Below are 18,112 nucleotides of genomic sequence, written 5' to 3' on the forward strand. Positions count from 1 at the left end.
TTTCCAGCAAAACTTATTTGAGTCCATAAGAAAAGATTCATTCTTATATCTGGAGGAAGATTTTTTTTTTTTTCAATAAATATTAACGTTAGCCCGCGACTTCCAGTTTTGAATTTTGGCCCACTGTGTATTTGAGTTTGACACCCCTGATGTAGAGAGTGCTTTGAGTTTTCCTTAAAAACATTGAAGTTGAACAAAGTGAGCAATGTGAAAATGTCAGCAGAAAATGGATGAAATGTAAGATCAAATACACACAAGTATATTTGAAAAGATTTACTGAGCACTCCACGTACATTACATGTAATCTCACTGTTAAATAAAGGAATCTCTGCATGTAAATGGTCTGTACTCGTGTCCTTTAACTTTAAGTGCTTAAAATGTGTTTCTCATTCACTCATTTTCACACACACAAACACACAATGCTTGCAGAGCTGTCACATGAGGACCTTGCCTGGTATTGGGAGGGACTTGATCAGCATCTTGTCAAAGGACACTTGAGCTCATGGTGAGGTCAGAGATCAAACCACCAAATCTATAACAGCAGTGGACAACCTGCTGTACCTGTTGTATATGTTAGTCTGTCTGCTCTTTGCCAATCTTGATCACCAGTCAATCCTATTCAAAACTTGGCACATGTGTTGCTCAAGATCTAATCCTAGTGTCAAGTTTGTAATTATTTGGATAAGAGATGCTCCCAGCAAAAGCACTGCAAGGTCACAGATAACGCCACACTCCTGTGTCCTCGTATTTAAGTCCACAGATGAGATAACAGAGTTCAGAATTAAACCTTAACTGAACATGACTGCACTACATATTCATATCAATGAATTAAACTTGCTTTAAAAATATAAAATTTCAGTAATTTTGTGGTAGTAATAACTGTCACAATGTCTAACACTGATGGAGCTCATAAGCTTAGATACAAAGAGGTATCAGTATTTTCAGTGGAAAAATAAACACAGTGGGTAAAAACTCAAGATTACTGCCTTTTGTCAGAATGCAGCATCCCCAGTTAAAGGCGGAAAAGCACCAATATATTGTTGTCTGGCAGATAAAGCCACCGCATACCCTTAAATCTTTGTTTTACTCTCTTAAGAAACTTAAGAGCCCCTAAGGGACATGCTTTCAATCTGCTGTGAAAACAGCTGTTAAGCATCTCAGGAGCTTGGTCATTTCCAGAAGAGTCCGTTCAAGTGACTATCAAATTTGATCAGCCCGCTACATATGGCATTTCACACCTTACTAGACAGCCATTCACTCAAAGATTATGTTAATATAGTAGTAAGTGAACTATCGATAGAAAGTCTGTGTGAGGAAATTAAAGCTATGCATCATCCTCACCTTTACATTCATTTGATTTGTTTCCACAGCGTGTTTTAAGCTGCAGAGAGTGCATCTCCCACTGGTTTCAAAAGCCTGACACTGGCACAGACACTGCCTGCATTCCTGAGCTGGTAAAGAAGCATATTTTGGGATTATTTCACCAACACATCATTTGCCAATTTCCCAAGGCAATCACACAGAGACCAAAAGTATGATAACATGCCGCCATGGACATCCTGACAAAAAGTTAATGGGCTAATGGATTAAACAACACGGCATGGTCCCTTTTAATTATGACTGAATATTTCTTGGTTCATTTGCTTTGACCCTCTTCTTTTACAGTGTTGTTGTTATTAAATTGTGTTTCTCCTATGTGAGAACAACAACTTTTCACATTATATGAAGCAAATTTTGCCATCTGCTCAGAACTTAGTAAAGTAATTAAATCAAGATCAGATACGGTATTGCATTTGAACATGCAAATGTGACGCACTGGTTATACATCTTGAGCTGTCTTCCTGCTCTTTTAATTTAAAGCAGCTTTTTACACATTCACACTACAGCAAACGTGACACTGCATTCACTGCTGCACATAACAAGTACCAATTCATAATAAAGTCACCCCAAGGCCCTTTGCATTGTGGATTAAAGATGCTAATATATTAGAGTAAAAAACCCAATGAGCAGGCGATCTATTACGAGCAAGCACTTGGCAACAGTGGGACAGAAAAACTCCCTTTCAGCAGGAAGAAAACTCCAGCAAAACCAGGTTCAAGGAGGGGCAGCTATTTGCCCCAACCAGTTGGTGGTGATGGGAAAAAGAAGATAGCAAACGGAAACAGGAGAACAGGCCTAACTATAAGCTTTGTCAAAGTGAGATCAGTGATGATCAGTAATGGGCATGAAGAGGAATATGGAGGTCATAGTTTGTTATGCCATGGAAGCCTTACAGGATAACAGCACTGGTTAACATAACATGTTGGTATAGACCACCTAAGACGTAGTTAAAGACTGAGATGAATAGTGAAACAGTTCTCTTTGTATAAGAACTTTGATGGGAACTCCGTACAAGATATCTTCTTTTCACCACCCAAGACTGTTGACATAATCTGCAAATATTGTTGGAAACATGAGATGATGCACATCATGGTCCCGAGTGCAGCTGTCCAGGGTATAATAGCTCACTGAAAGACATATCACCATCTTAGTCACAGTTAATCCTTCTCAACACACAGATAAGTCTTTGACTCAAAAGCATGTATTGATCATATACATTGTGAAATTTCTGAAAGACAAAAGATAAATCGTGGTAATATTTCAATGTAAAATCTAAAAGACTTTTTGATCATTGAAATTCGTAGAGATTCTATTAAGTGTCTAGAAATAGATTTAAGGTTTTACTTCTTTTCAACAATGCAATGTCATTTTTCGGTGGATAATATAGAGAAAAATGTTCCGTGTATTTAAATTTCAAACATCATCATCAGTAATAATAATGGCTAAAGATAGTACCAAAAAGATGGCACTGGCAGTGGCACAGAACTACAAAATTAGTGGGCCATGTGTTCATTAGTAACATTAGCCTATGGACTAACTAAGAGCTTGACCTTGTCTTCAAGACCACATCCATCTGAAAACATGTCTGCTGCTGTTGATACACACTAGCACAGCTCAATAACCTGAATTTCCCCCAAAATTGACCACTGGGGTGGATGTGTTTAGCGTTTTCAAATAAATTAAATACTTTACATTGTCTGCACATAGCTCTGTGGGCGATCGTGGCTCAAGAGTTGGGAGTTCGCCTTGTAATCGGAAGGTTGCCGGTTCGAGCCCCGGCTTGGACAGTCTCGGTCGTTGTGTCCTTGGGCAAGACACTTCACCCGTTGCCTACTGGTGGTGGTCAGAGGGCCCGGTGGCGCCAGTGTCCGGCAGCCTCGCCTCTGTCAGTGCGCCCCAGGGTGGCTGTGGCTACAATGTAGCTTGCCATCACCAGTGTGTGAATGTGTGTGTGAATGGGTGGATGACTGGATATGTAAAGCGCTTTGGGGTCCTTAGGGACTAGTAAAGCGCTATATAAATACAGGCCATTTATCTCTGTGGATAATAGGTATGATAAAACGGATGCTATCATGCACAGATTCTCAATAATTCTAAAAAGTGAAGTAATAACTTGCAATCGTATACAGTTTTATAAACTGAAAAGTCTGCTTGGATAGCAAAGCAAACATTATGAATATAAAATAACCGAGGAAGAAAGACGCCACAATGCTGCCTGTTTTCGGAAAGACAAATCCAGGGCAGAAACGCCGCAGCAACAACAGTGTATTTTTGACAATGTCGACAAAAACATATTGCTGATTCCTTCTTTGACTCATGCAAATTGCACAGCGGCAAAAGCAACAATGCTTCCTCAGTACCAGTAATGTGAGTTGACATATTCGCATCTGCTGTAATGTTCTCTCTATATGATGCCAAGATCATTAGCTGTTATAGCTGTGAAAATGAACAGAGTGATGAATGACTTGCTGTTCTGCTGCTATGCAGGTACTTTTTTTTCTTTTTAATTTGATGCTGCTAATACAATATTTGAATGAGAGATGATTGCTCGCAATAAACTCGTCAAGTTGCTTATGTTATTGTGGAATGTGGATGCTGTGTGTCTGCACATCATAAAAAGAGAAGAGCCTGAAACTTGACCCCACTATCACCTGGTTCCAAGCAAGCAACGTGGGGAAAAACCCACAAAAAACATGGATGGGCTGAGTCAGAATGTGTAGTTTGCTGCTGAAGCTGCTTTTGTGTCCTTCCACCATCAAACCCAGCATGCCCTGCATACAAGCTGAGCCTAACCTGCACACAACATCAGCACTTCTGCTGTTCACACGCACACTACTGAATGTGACACAAACACACACATCATGGTGTTAGTACAGCTGCCATCGAAGATATAAATCCCAAGCCGTGCACATGTGCCGTTGTGGAACCACAGTGTGTTATAGATGCCACCCTTCTGGAGGGGTTTGCAGCAAACTGGCAATTTTCCATTGCATCCTTTTTCACGTGCTCTGTCACTCAACCTGTCACCATGGAGATGAGCTGTGTCTCATGCTGGAGTGCATACACTGCAGCATACAGCAGCAGAGGCGAGCACCGCTGACTCTGTCACACCTCACATGCAATCAGAAGCACTCCTTTAAACCAGCAGAGCAATAAAGAGCACTAAATCCAAGTCCCCAAATCCGGCTCTGTTCTACAGCCAATAGCGTTGTGCTTTTAATACTGTGAGTTGTAGTGGTCAATAAATGTGCCCAAACCTGAGTGTCACCTTACTTAAGACACAGCATGACACTCAATGAGAGGAGGCCTGAGGAGAAAAAGTTAGCTGCAGCACGTAAAGGGCAACTGCCACTTCAGATAAGTGTCCTGAGTGGAGACTGAATGGGATCACACCGAGGAGTGGGGCAAAGCAGGGGGTCAACACAAAGGCCACACACTGTCACTCATATATAACATGTGCAGTATGACATTAACATAGATATCAATGAGCAAGAAAGCAAGAAAGAAGGCAGCATGTAACATTTCATATTTAAATAAAAATACATGTAATCATCGAGGATTGACTGTTTTCTGCTGATAACTGCATCATGAAGAGGAGTGTAATACAATGCAAGACAGCGCAGAGAGGGCAGCTTAACTGTTTTGACTACAGTAGGGCACAGATACAGGATACTAGGAAAGCAGCAATGTAACGGATCTATTTGGGTAACTAAAGTTAAGCAACAGCAGTATTTAACTGTGAGTAAAAACTTTAAACACGGCATCTTTAGATTTTCTGCAAAGTTTTCATAATTTAGACTTGGCATCTGTTAAAATCAAGGTCAACAGATATATATATGTGTATATTTGTTTTCTTACTGTGAGATTTGGGACTTCCTTTATGATCACTCGGAAGAAGGTCCGCGAATTGCACCCGGTGTCCCGACATGTCTGTTACAGGCTCTCAGGTCAGAGCTCCAGGACTTCACCGCTCTTCTCTGTGCTGTTTTAAAAGTAACAGCCAACTTCCGAGCAGGGGGCTGGTGGGGTGGGGAGGCTTTACCGCGTCGAGGTGACCGCGTCGCCGTCCGTGTTGCGCGTGGGAATCCTTCGACACTACACACCGGAGACGGGCGTCCGTGGATGACTTTCCCTCTGCCCCCTGTGCGTCTCTGAGCTGACTGTGTGCCAGTACTGCGGTGAAGCAGCCAGCTCGGTCCAACTCTCACCTGCCCCTCTGCTCTAAGAAGCCTTGTGAACGTAGTAGACTCGCAGGAACAGGAGAGGCACTATCCCTCCCCCCGTATTAAAAATCATAAAACTTTTCCCCACACACACAAATGACGGTGACTGCAGCGTTACGTCATCACTGTAAAGAATCCATAATAAAGTTTAAATCGGGGGCTGTAAAAACACAATAATGTTGGATTTTCATATCACATATCATATTTTCGGACATTTTGAACATTTTCCAGCTGCCAGAGTCAGGAAGCTCTTAATCAATGTTCAAAATCTAACTTGGGTGGTCTTAGAAATTATAAATGTAAAACTTTATAAACCACCATTTCTCCCAGTCATCGCATCCCGTGATACCAAAACATGCCATTTCACATTTTTGAAGACCACTGCGCAGTCACTTTAACTCTGCGTATTGTATCCGATAATCCAACGCTGTAATCTGTTTTTAAAAGAATACAAATACCTTTATTGATACCTTGTCTGAGCATCTGGGAGCATACAGTGCCACCTAACGGAAGGAAGGCGCAATATTTATCAGTACATGAGTTTTTCATAAATTACACATATGGCTTTAAAAAGCAGCTGAATAAGTTTCTCTATATGTCTTTGTCATGTTCACGAAACAGGACACTGTGATCATAAAGGGATGGACATGGTCAGGAACAATACTCAGGCAGCCTGCAGCAATTAAATGACACTCAGTTTGTACTTATGAGCCCAAAGTGTGCAAAGAAGACATCTCCCTCGCCCTTACACAACCAGCCAGAAGTGTTGATAGAAGGCAGGATGGATCCATGCTTTAATGTTGTTTACACCAAACGGCAGAAGCAAAAGAAAATGAGATTCATAGCATTCGTTCATTGCAGCGTTTTTCCAGTTTTCTGCTGTGTCTCATTTTGGTGAGCCCGTGTAACTTTTGGCTGTTCTTAACTTAAAGGAGCAACACCCAGTGTGGTCTTCTGTTTGCTGTAGCCCAACCGCTTCGAGGTTCAAGGTTTTGCACATTTAGCGATGCTCTTCTTACTCGGTTGTAATGACAGGTGTTGAACTCCAGGCCTCGAGGGCCGGTGTCCTGCAGGTTTTAGATGTGTCCTTCATCCATCGCAGCTGATTCAAATGGCTAAATTACCTCCTCAACATGTCTTAAAGTTCTCCAGAGGCCTGGTAATGAACTAATCGTTTGATTCAGGTGTGTTGATTCAGGGTGAGATCTAAAACCTGCAGGACACCGGCCCTCGAGGCCTGGAGTTCGACACCCCTTGATGTGACTGGTGTATTTCCTTCCTTGGCCTTTCTCCTCCAACCTCTGGTATTTTGGCTGGAGGACTTAAACTCACTCGACTTTTTTCTCTTTCAGAGCATTCTCTGTAAACCCCAGCGATCCCATCCCATTAGATAAGCAAGTCTGAAATACCGAGACCAGCCAGTCTGGCACCAACAGCAATGCCACGTTCATTGACACTTCTACCCATTCTGACGCTCAGTTTGAACTTCAGCAGGTTTTTGATCATGTCTAGATGCCTAAATGCACTCAGGTGTTGATAAATAGATATTTGTATCCGTGAGCATCTGAACAGATGTAGCTAATGAAGTGACCGGCAAGTGTATTTAGAACAGCAGACATTAATGTGAAATGCCAAAAAGGAAAGTATTATTACAATATGAATACATCCATATGTTGAGATTAGCTTATAGTATTTGCAAGCTGTATTTGGGTGGTTTGCTTTCCTTTTATATAGTTTTTAGGAAATCAAGCAGAATCTACAGTTTTTAAAAAAGAAAACAATTACAGAAGAAATGACATTTTGGCCTATACCGTGACTGTGCACCCTTTATTTAAGCTTTAACATAGCTCAGTACACAGAGCACATTCCCTTGTACTCTGTGTATTGAAGCCGTGGTCCCTTAATACACCGAGTTCGGCAGCCTGACCTGAATGAGAGGCTGCAGGGTCACTACATCATGTAATAAATTCCCAACATCACTTTTCACTTTAGGACACTGGTGAGTGGAGGATGACTGCAGCATGAACTGTGGTGGTGATGTGGTGGTTATGGACTGCCTTACACCTAAGATGAAACAGTGGATATCGCTAAAGCTGAATAACAAATGTATGAAAATGTAGGCGATAAACAAATAGCGGGACAACGAGCATGTAAATTAAAAATGAAGCCACTGCAAGTTAGTGTGTTTTTGTCTTAACTTTATTTTGAAATTCTTTGTCAAATGTCGAAAAAGTACTGGAATAATGGAAAATGAACCGTTGAATCATTCTCGCAGACACAAACCAAGCACTGTGAACTACTCTTAGAGGAATTTTGTGCAAATGAGTAGCTAAACACATGGAAAATGCAAACCAGATTTCTCTTTGTCTGAAAATATTGGGCAGTTGCCAAAGCATGAGAAGCACGACAAAAAAATAATAATAACTGGTCAGCTGAGAGAGGGCAAATAAAAATAGTACACTCCAAAAGCACTCAGCCACATCTGAACAGCATTAGAGAATTTCACTCATGTCAACATCACCCAAACTATCAAGAACAGACTCACACACTGTCAAACTCTTTCGGAGACAACTAGCGTTAATTTCAAAACGCTGGCATAGACATGAACCAAAGTATGTGCACTGCACGTCTTTTTGCTCCTTAAAAAATCCTTAAAAAACAATAATTTAAAGCACGTAGAAACAAAGCAGAACCATTCATCTCTATTCCTCTGTAATGCGCTGTATTTCGTTTACACGGACCCATTCTGCTCAATGTACATTTTGGATAATGAGGCTGCCATCGACTTTGCCAGTTCCTCGTCCCGTTTCTTTTGCATCTGCGAGTTTCGGCACCAGTCCTCATACTCTGGGTTGGGCAGACACCTGTCCAAGAGAACGTCATAGTGACCGTTGCTCAGCCAACTCAGCCAGATAGCTGGTTTGGAAGGATCCTCCTCTCCAAGAAAGTGCACCATGGTGGAGACAGTGGGACTCTCCAAGCTGCCCCCTGTTGTGAGGTGGATGTTGACATTCAGCATCTGGCTCATGGCGAGAAGCTCGGGGTAACCGGCCCAAGTGCCGTCCTGCGCTGCATTGATCAGGAATTCCCCCACATCCTCTTCAATGATAGGGTTGAACTCGTCAAGGTGGTCAGCGATGTGGTGCACCGTCCGCTCCCTCAGCTCTGCATGTCTCGACTGGTCCCCGTATGTGGCTTTAGACACAGCCCTGTACAGACAGTTGCCATCTGGAATGATTTGATACCTGTATTTGTGCCTCTCCTGGAGGTACTTATTTTGCTTTTCCACTTCAGCCAGGTATCGGGCGACTTTGTCGTTGATCTCCCCTCTCTCCTGGACTCTCTGTGGAGGGGACTCCTGCAGAACACTGAGCTCAAAAGCCCGTCTCTCTTCTGATGCTGGAGCAGCTTTGGTCGTGCTCATTAAGCTAAAATCTTCTTTTATGAGACCCTTAGGCTGTACTGCCTTGGGGGGAACCAGCTCCTTGTCTTTCAATGAGGCCCACGTCTTGCTTCTGAAGGGGGTAATAGTTAGTGAAATTCCATCATCCCCACCTGAAGTTTCCACCGTTCTCTTGTATTCTTCTATTCTGGGTCCACTGGTGTTGTTGCTGTTGGTAAGCTGATTTCCAGTCAGTTCTGGGCAGTCTGGGAAAAGCTCATCTGTCCCATTGCTCAATTGATCTATCAAGTCCACTATCACATCAGGGTCGCAGTCATTACAGAGTAAAGTTTCACCGCTATGAGAGTCTGGGGAAGGTGGTTTGACTTTGGACTCCCTCATAACATGCACAGGCACAGACCTCTCCACTCCATCAGGTCTCCGGATTAAAATTTCAGCAGTCGAGGTGAAGTAAATTGGCCTCATGGTTGAAGCTTCGTAACACGACAAGGCAGGCATGTTTGCGGAAGACACAGACTCGCTCACCGGATCACCGTTGGTCGCTGAAGTTGCGTCTGGTTGAGTAAATCCCGGCCTGTCAGCCTCAGAGGAACTTGCCCCGTTCAAACGCGCAGAAGCGGTCGACAAAGTTATTGTAACTTTGCGAGACGACCTCGGGTAGTGTGTCAGCACACTGTTGTACAACTGCATTTTGAAAGAGTCCTTTATACTGAACGGCGCGACTGGGCTGTTACGGAAAGATGACAACAATAGCTAAAAATACTCTCCGTGTCATCAACAACAGCAAAGTTGTAGGGAAGGTTTCCATGGCTCTGAGTCCCGCTGTCATTGACACACAGAGACGACTAGACTGTCCAGTTTAGTCCTCTTGCGTCATTTGCAGTTGGGGTGCCTCCCTAATTTTAGACTCCAAACTGTAACAGGACCCAGTCCTCTTCGACAGAATCAAGTCCGACGAAATAAAGCCAAAAAACACTTTTCAGTTGAATTATTTCAAAATAAAATTCATGGTTTACGCACACGTGCGCCTTCGTTATGAGCGATCATGCTTTACTGCCTTAGATCAATGAGCAAAAGTTTCTTTAAAAAAGTCAAACTTTTAAAAAATGTTTTCATGCTGATAAACAGGAAAAGATGCTTTAACTTTAAAGTGCAAAAAATCCTTACAAAATAGTGAACGTTTTTATTTTTATGTTTTAAGAAGTCTCATAACTAGTTCACTAAGAATACCACGTTTACTGGGTTTTAATTTACTTTCAAAAAGTCCATTGTGGTGTTGCTTTCATTCAAATAGCCACATAATCATCAAATACACTTTCTTCCTCTTTACTAACATGATGACTTGAAATGAAATGAGCACTTCAAATGACAAGGTAATCTAAATAAAAACAGCGCATCCAATTACTCGCTTTAGAATAGCAAAGTGTTAATTAAAGCAGATGTTCGTAAAGCTCAGTTTTAGTGTAATTAGGCCTAGGATTTTTATTTATTGCGAATGAACTGGAACAAAGGAAAAACACAGTCCGCCATAAATCCCGGATATGGGAACAATTTACCAGATTATGGTTGAACCTCATCATTTTGTGAACCCTAAAGTATTCTGATTCTGATATTTGAACCACAACAATCTTATTTTGAAAGAAAAAAAACACCAGTTTCCTGTACAGTTGTGGCTGTCTGTAAGTTCACACAGCTCTCCACGGGCGTCCTGACTGAAGCCGCGATGCTCGTGGACAAATGTGAAGGATTTGATGCGTCACAGTCAAATGAGTCGAGTGACACAACAGTAAAGCAGCAGAGCTACCGCTCAGCTAATTATCGTGTCTATTCTTTAAACAAAGCGTTTTACATTCGTTTCCCCTCTAAACAGATTTATGTGGTTCTTGTTATTAATCCTACAAAATAAACATAAAAACATTCATTAAACAAGTGCAGTGTTATCTCGGTCTGGAAAGTATAAAACAAACACTGAGCTTTATTTGTCGTCTTACATCACCACTGAATTCCCGTCATAGTAAGTGTAGATATTAATAAAAGAAATGACTCAAAAAAGCTCGCCAAATGTGTTGATTATACAGAAAGCATGAAATGCTCAACGTTTAAAATGAGTCATCAGCACAGCTAGTCTATCAGACTAAATGACTATTAATATTACTGCTATTATTAATTACAAAAATCAGCCAATCAATAAATATCATTTGATCTATTTTAATGTCACAACTGATGGGAAGCATACCTAGTATCTGACAGTAGCTGGCTTTGGCCTGCCAAACTTAGTCGTCTCTATTTTTAACAGTGACTGAGCTGGAAAACACACTCAGGCTGCTTGTGTTTGATTATAAAAATATTACTTCAGTGAGTGGGTGTACATTTATAGCAGCAAAAAAAACCCCAAACAACATTAACATTAATAATCAGTAAAGGTGACTGTTTATTTTTGTTTTGTTTTAATATGCTGTAATAGTATACTGAAACATAATAACACTTTCTAATACAGCCTGTGACTAAAGGTGAAATTCCCCTTGACTTTCCATGTATTTGACCTGAAATTACAATGTAATTGCATTAACCGACAAATACAACAGAGTAAGGAGGTAATAATTCAAGTATTTACATCAATCATTATACTATCATTACACATTATGCATTCATTTTGGCTAGTGTATTCAACAGGAAATCAGACACAAATTATACTCTAAGTAATTTTACGTAGTACATAATTTCCAGGTATTTTAAAGCAACTTCTTTCCTTCCTTATTTTCGCCTGAATTGCAGTGCAATTAAATCACCACCAGAGGGACCCCGAGGACCTCGTGTCTGCACGCCGCGTTGCATTCACGTACAGTTCCGCTTGTGTGCACGCGGAGGCGACATTTAGCTTCCGCAAAGAGCACTTGAATGCATGTCTGGAACAAATGCATGCAAAGAAACGATGCTACAGCAGCTGTCGCATGGTTGTGCACCGCATACAAATGAAGGCATTGATCGTTTTCTTCGCAGTGCTGCTGTTGTCTTTAGTAAGCCGAGCTGGTGCGCCAACCTCCAGCTGCTGCAAGGTTTGATCAATATATCCCGCAGCTACACCCATGTCCACACTGTATTTTTTAAGCATTTCCTCATTCCTGTGAGAAATTACAGGAGCTTCTCCTTATATAATGTTTACAATTCAATCGGGGTGACATCGATAGCGCATAAGAAACGTTTCACGCGTATCTATAGGGATACAGAAGAATGGACTACTACAGTCACAACACGGGAGGAGGAGGAGGAGGGGGATGCACAGTAGTATAAACACGAGATTTGCTGCTATTACCATAAACACAACACGAGGCCCCTATTGTAACACACTGCAGCAGCCTATACGAAGCCACATTGTTAAAAAGCACTCGCATGCAGAAGAATTATTGTTGGGAGTACGTGAAGGTAATTCTTCACGATGTAAACAAGCGATACGAAAGGTGATAAACCACAGACTGTGATAAGGCGATGAAGCTTGCACCACAAAAACACACCGACGCTCATTCGGAAATAGCCTGTAGCAATAATGTGCTATATATATGTTTTAAATTACTGTGGTTAGTTTAGTTATTTTTAATCTGTAGGTGTTACCACGAGGTCCGCAGTGCTATCCCCCAGTCTGCTATTGTTGTCATTTTGCTTGCCCGCCTAAACAACGCTTTCTGCATATTATATATCTATATAGATATACATATCTATATATCTATATAGATATATATTCACTTTATTAGTAGGGTCAGCAGCAGTTAAAGCTCAGCAAGACTGTATTCATGTCAGTGGAACAAGCCATGCTGATGTCAGAGATTTTTCCTGTTCTCCACTGGTGGTGGGAGGATCTTTGCGTTTAGTCACGCAGCTGTCAAAGATAGCTGTCACCCAGTTTCAGGATCAAACACACAGTCAATGAGAAAAGGGGCTTTGAGCAGAAAGGGACGCAGAGATCTCAGGTAACCCACAACCCCCCACCCCCCTCTCCTGCCACCTCAAGTCTCCAAAGAAGGACGACTAGAAGAGAGAAGAACATCTAAAACGGGAAAAAAGAAGCATTTTTTAATGAACAAGGATTTTCGAGATTTCGGATACACGCTGGGGATATCTAGGGGGGGAAACACAGCTCTGACAGAGAATTTGTCTTCTCCGCTTGCCGAGGAATAAGCGGGCATTTTTTCAAGATGAAGACCAAAAAGGGTAGGTGGGATTTTTAAAAGAAATAACATTAAAGTATTAGGGAAGAGGAAAAAAACGACTTTAGACGGAGACGGCGTTAAAGAATGAGTAACAGAACCGTTTCCCTCATATGCAAACCATGCAGTCTATTGTTTCCTTTCCAGACATGACAGGGGGGCTTTTTCTGCCATGTGTTGGCGCGATGTCAAAAGTCGACAATAGCAAGGTTTAGCCACCGTTTTAGGTTATCTAAATGTGCTTTATTCAAGTTTTCACACAATAGGCTAACGCACGACTGTGTCGCCGTGTGTTGTTTTCCTAGTCGCGGTATAAACTGGGACAACTTTCAGAATGATTTAAAAGACGCTTTCGCCTTTTTTCTGTTACGGTGGAAACCTCATATAAGCTACATTTGTGAAGAAGTTTTTCGGTTCTTGATAAGTGGTGATAGTCGATACAAGTCAAAAGTTGTGCGACTGTTGTGACTTCAGGGGTTGTTACATTTTGGCAGCCTGTAAGCTTAAAAAAAACCTCGATATTTTGTATCTTTTTTAGTTACGAACAGCGAACGGAAACAGCCCCCAGCGCCTTTAAAATATGACCAAAATCCAAATGTAGGCTCATGTTCATCCTGACCTCATTGTGGGAACTTGCTGTTGCCTTGTTACATTCATGGACCTCGTGGTGCAGCTCGCTCGCGCACGCACGCACACAAAAGAACCTTCTTACAAGTTGTTCAAACTTAGAAAAACTGTCGTGTTTCTCGGGTTAAAATGTCTTTTTTCTGGCCTTTCAGTGGAAGCGACGTATTTCGGCTGGTGGAAAGTTTGCGCCAAAGTCGCTGTTTGCGAGTAGAAACTTTTGAAACGCGTACAAAGGAGCAGGCAGCCCTGGATTCTTTTGTTTAGTCTGGAGACGCTTATTTGCAACAGGTCTCCCCTCCCCCTTCGCCTCTCCAACCTACGTAATTACCTCATCCTGTTGGCCACTCTTGACTTGGGAACTTTCTTACTTCTTTCCCACTAGTTTGCCCGGGAGCTCACGGCTGTACAATAAATATCCTGGCCTGTTTTATTCGCTATGACCGCTTGGCTTCCCGTACAGTAGCCTAGGTGCTGGTGTCCAGGTGTAAATATTGACCTAAAATCACAGGAGCCAGTCTTTAATAAACCTCAGTGTGTCTTTATCATAAAGAGGAGGGACGCATATTAAGGTTTTGTATTGGTTAGTTACTAAATGGGACTGAAAATGTTTAATATATAATATGCCAGATGGAAAATGGGACAAATTTAAAAGCAGTTCAAAAGCACATCAGTTTGCCTGGGCTGTACTCTTGACATTCAAAGCAATTCAGAGCACTTCCTTTGATCATGATTGACTTCGATTAGATCCTACGCCTCCCATTTAAAAAAACAAAAAATACAGACTCTGTAATCTTTCAGATTCAGCGCTCCTGTTCTTCAAAACAAACTCTCCCCTTTTACACAGAGATTGTTGCTGTGCCAGCTATCAGCCTGTCTAGAATAGACCTGGCTTGTATTTGTTGAGGCAGGTTTTATAACTGACACAGCATCAGGCTAGCCTTTGTGACGTCCCCCCCTTTCTACATCCACCCTCCCCTTCTTCCTCCTCCTCACACCCTCCCTGGCTCCTTATATGAATCACATGGCTGAACTTGACAGCTTGCTTCTGACACATCAGCTGCCTCCCAGACAACTTGAGCGGCTGTGGCAGAGCCGCTCTGACAACGGGGTGGCTTGACATTAGAGGATATAAATTCTTCTTTGTCCTGGCCTCACACGCTCTTTTTTTTTTTTTTTTTTGTCCTTCTCTTGCACTCGCTCGTGATTTTTTTAGGTTTGATGATGCTGTCGGGCAGCGAGACTGACGATGAGGACAGCGTGGACGCCCCTCTGGATCTGTCGTCCAGCGCGGGGAGCAGTGGGAAGAGAAAACGGCGGGGAAATCTGCCCAAGGAGTCCGTTCAGATCCTCAGGGACTGGTTGTATGAGCACCGTTACAACGCCTACCCCTCTGAACAGGAGAAAGCCCTTTTGTCCAAGCAGACCCAGCTCTCTACACTGCAGGTACGGGCACAGATTCTGACGGAAAAAAGATAGTACCGCCTGAAGCTGTTTTTTTTCTGCCATTAAGCCCAGAGAGAGTAAATAGACCACTGTAAAAGTCAAGAGGAAACAAGTGTCAGCTTGACTGAATCATTTCCTGTCTGGATCACAAACAAATTATGACACATACACACTGTGAATTGAAGGTCATCCAGATCAGCTTGATGTTGCAACATAAAAGTCTGAGACAAAGTGAGTAAACTTACTCCCTGTGTGCTGTGGGCTTGGCCGAGGCACTTGGACAGGAATTTCCCTCCCTCTAGCCCCTTTTCTATCCCAGCTGTCTGGGAACAATGCGGAGTCATTTACATAGTTAGAGCTGAAAGGCTCCTTAAGCCAGTTACGACTAGCCTGGAGGACTGAGAAAAAGAGTGGAGTGAACTGTGAATGCTGCTATTACAAAAGAGATTAATTTTTTTATTCAAAACTATTTTCAAGACAAGATTTCTAAATCTAAACTGACCTTTATTAAAAAAGGGGTTAGCTTATAATCAGAGGTGTCTTTTGTCATTTCTGCAGTGGTGAAATGATTAAAACAGGAAATGGTTGCGGTGTGTGAAATGTCAGCATGTGATAGGTAGGGTTTACCTTTCACTCGATTTCTCTGCTGACATGTGCAGACTGCACCTGGGGATAAATGTACCAGCAGATTTTCTTTCAAAGCGCAAGGCAGAATGGAAGCGAGCCATGTGACGCGCCTTTTCTGACTGTGTGGGTTGTTGTTGTTATCGTCTTCTGCAGGTGTGCAACTGGTTCATTAACGCACGCCGGAGACTTCTCCCGGAGATGCTGAGGAAAGATGGCAAAGATCCCAACCAGTTCACCATATCCAGGAAAGGTAGCAAAGCTGGTGACAGCTTCTCTGACAGCTCCCAGTCCCCGAAACACAGCAGCCCCGCGGCAGCCACAGAAGAGAGCTACGACAAACGGGTGCTGCACCCGTCTAGCTTCGACCCCGCCGTGCCCAGCGTCCTGAGAAAAGCGGTGTCCCCCACCGTGCCCTCTCCGACCTCCGCGTCCCCGTCTCCTGGGCTCGTGCCTACCCGGCCTTCTGTCATCTGTCACACTACTGTCACCACAGCAATGCAAACCAGCCCGACAGCTTCCCACCCCAGCGCGCCCGGCATGAACTGTGACAGGGCAGCTGAGTTGTTGCATGCCGTGCAGGCTCAAGCGCTGCTTAGGTGCCGGGAAGAAGGGCCAGGCAGTCAGCCACTACCCAACGCCACCCCCACTACCACCATCCTCAGCAGCACCAGCATAGAAGGCAACCTGAGCCCCCGCAGTGGGCTGTTCAACACCCCTCCCCCCACCCCTCCAGACCTCACACAAGACTTCAGCGGTTTCCAGCTCCTGGTGGATGTGGCCCTCAAACGGGCTGCAGAGATGGAGCTGCAGGCCAAACAGCTGGTCGCTTAAAGGAGGAAAGTTGACAGAAGTGGAGGAACTAGAGACTGACTTTGCATCTCAGCTGTGGAACTCTTCGTTTCAGTGACTCGTCTGCACGTAACAAAGAACAAAATCCACACGAAAGCCTGACCATTTCTATTTTTGGTATACCAATCAAATTGACATGGATGCTTTTCTTTCTTTCTTATTGAACAAAAAAAAGAAAAGAAAAACCGTATCGAGGTGCCTTGGCTGTAAGTTGTTTATACATTTCATATACATGTATCTTTATGTATCTACATGTGTATTTTATTTGCACACAGGGACCAAAAATGTTATCAGAACAATGCTGCCTGTCTTTATGTCTTTCCATTATACTGTATTGTAGTAAACGGAGCAAGAGCAAGAATCAGTCCTCCTTCACAGATCGGTCAGGTGGATTGGTCGCACCCACACGTTTTAATATTTTTTTTTTCTTTAATTATTATTATTATTGTTCAACATTTCAGAGATCAGTTCATGATTGGTCTGCCTTGTTTGTTTGCACACTAAAGGCAGAGGAAGGTCATCTCAGTGTCTTAAAAATACTTTGCTCTTGGCATCTATGACAAACTTATTCACTACTGTAGTAAATGTTTGTTTTCATAAGTATAGTTTTTAATTTTTGTTATTTACTTTTAGCTATTTTTAAAAGGAAAAAACCCTTTATGCTTCTTTTTTTTTAACTTTTCTTTTTGTCACTGAGGGGTGTTTCATAAGACCAATGTAGCAGGTTCTTAGCATGAGCCTTTATCCCATCACTCAGCGAAAAATGACGGCCAGTGGACTGGAAAAATTAAACACTACATATGTTTTTCTGCATTTGCTGTTTTACAACCTGACAAAAAAACAGCCCTTTTTAAAAAAAAAAAAAAAAAAATCACCAAAAAACATTTCCTTGTATAATAGGACCATGTGTATAGTTAATGTGACATGATGCCCAATGATGTGATTTCTTTTCATACTGTGCAATGTTTGTGGCAACTAGGGGTCACATGGGATTCAAATAAAGTTTTGTTTTTTCTACATCTCAGAGTTGATCATTTTTATTCAAGTATTTTGCCCTGCTTTGGATCATTCAGATCACTTAACTCTACTGCACACATTTATCCCTTAATGTTGGGAGTAGTGTGTTTAGTTTAATTGTTCAGTGTATATAAAAGAAGGGAATATGAGAAAACAATAGTGTAGCATTCCTGTCTTTCTACAGGATGCAGTCCTGTGTGTGCGAATGCTTTAAAACAGCTCCCATGCATTAGCATAATCCTGTATAAATTAACACAGGTAAACAGCAGACGTCAACACTTTCTCGCTGACAGGGTTTACGTGCCAATAAAGTCAGTGTAAGGAAGCTTACATATGAGTAC

The 18,112-nt window shown here is 42.3% G+C and overlaps 3 protein-coding genes across 3 annotated transcripts in view; 1 reads left to right on the top strand and 2 right to left on the bottom strand.

The window, feature by feature from the left end:
* kiaa1217 (KIAA1217 ortholog) overlaps positions 1-5,606 on the bottom strand; it is a 126,343-nt gene extending 120,737 nt beyond the window's left edge. Inside the window, exon 1 of the mRNA XM_086306402.1 lies at positions 5,239-5,606. Coding sequence (XP_086162528.1) covers positions 5,239-5,308 — 70 coding nt within the window. The 5' untranslated portion in view covers positions 5,309-5,606. The remainder of the gene's footprint in view (positions 1-5,238) is intronic.
* Positions 5,607-7,789: 2,183 nt separating this feature from the next.
* On the bottom strand, positions 7,790-9,935 carry otud1 (OTU deubiquitinase 1). Its single transcript, XM_086305154.1, has one exon. The coding sequence runs from the start codon at positions 9,694-9,696 to the stop codon at positions 8,335-8,337; it is 1,362 nt and encodes a 453-aa protein (XP_086161280.1). The 5' UTR covers positions 9,697-9,935; the 3' UTR covers positions 7,790-8,334.
* Positions 9,936-12,858: 2,923 nt separating this feature from the next.
* Positions 12,859-17,773, top strand: tgif1 (TGFB-induced factor homeobox 1). The gene is made up of 3 exons (XM_086306416.1): positions 12,859-13,212; positions 15,049-15,278; positions 16,059-17,773. The coding sequence occupies exons 1-3, from the start codon at positions 13,197-13,199 to the stop codon at positions 16,734-16,736; spliced, it is 924 nt and encodes a 307-aa protein (XP_086162542.1). The 5' UTR covers positions 12,859-13,196; the 3' UTR covers positions 16,737-17,773.
* Positions 17,774-18,112: the final 339 nt, after the last annotated feature.

Source organism: Aulonocara sp. 'chitande type north' Nkhata Bay, linkage group LG9 (genome assembly GCF_057382095.1).
Source record: "Aulonocara sp. 'chitande type north' Nkhata Bay isolate Kocher_YH1m ecotype deep benthic linkage group LG9, A_spYH_male_GT1.1, whole genome shotgun sequence".
NCBI classification, from domain to species: domain Eukaryota; kingdom Metazoa; phylum Chordata; class Actinopteri; order Cichliformes; family Cichlidae; genus Aulonocara; species Aulonocara sp. 'chitande type north' Nkhata Bay.

What these genes read in the sequence shown, in the direction of transcription:
- tgif1 (XM_086306416.1), top strand. An exon ending in CCCAGCTCTCTACACTGCAG is followed by an intron (nt 15,279 to 16,058) that starts GTACGGGCACAG and finishes CGTCTTCTGCAG; the next exon opens with GTGTGCAACTGGTTCATTAA.
- otud1 (XM_086305154.1), bottom strand. Translation starts at nt 9,696, where the DNA reads ATGCAGTTGTACAACAGTGTGCTGACACACTACCCGAGGTCGTCTCGC.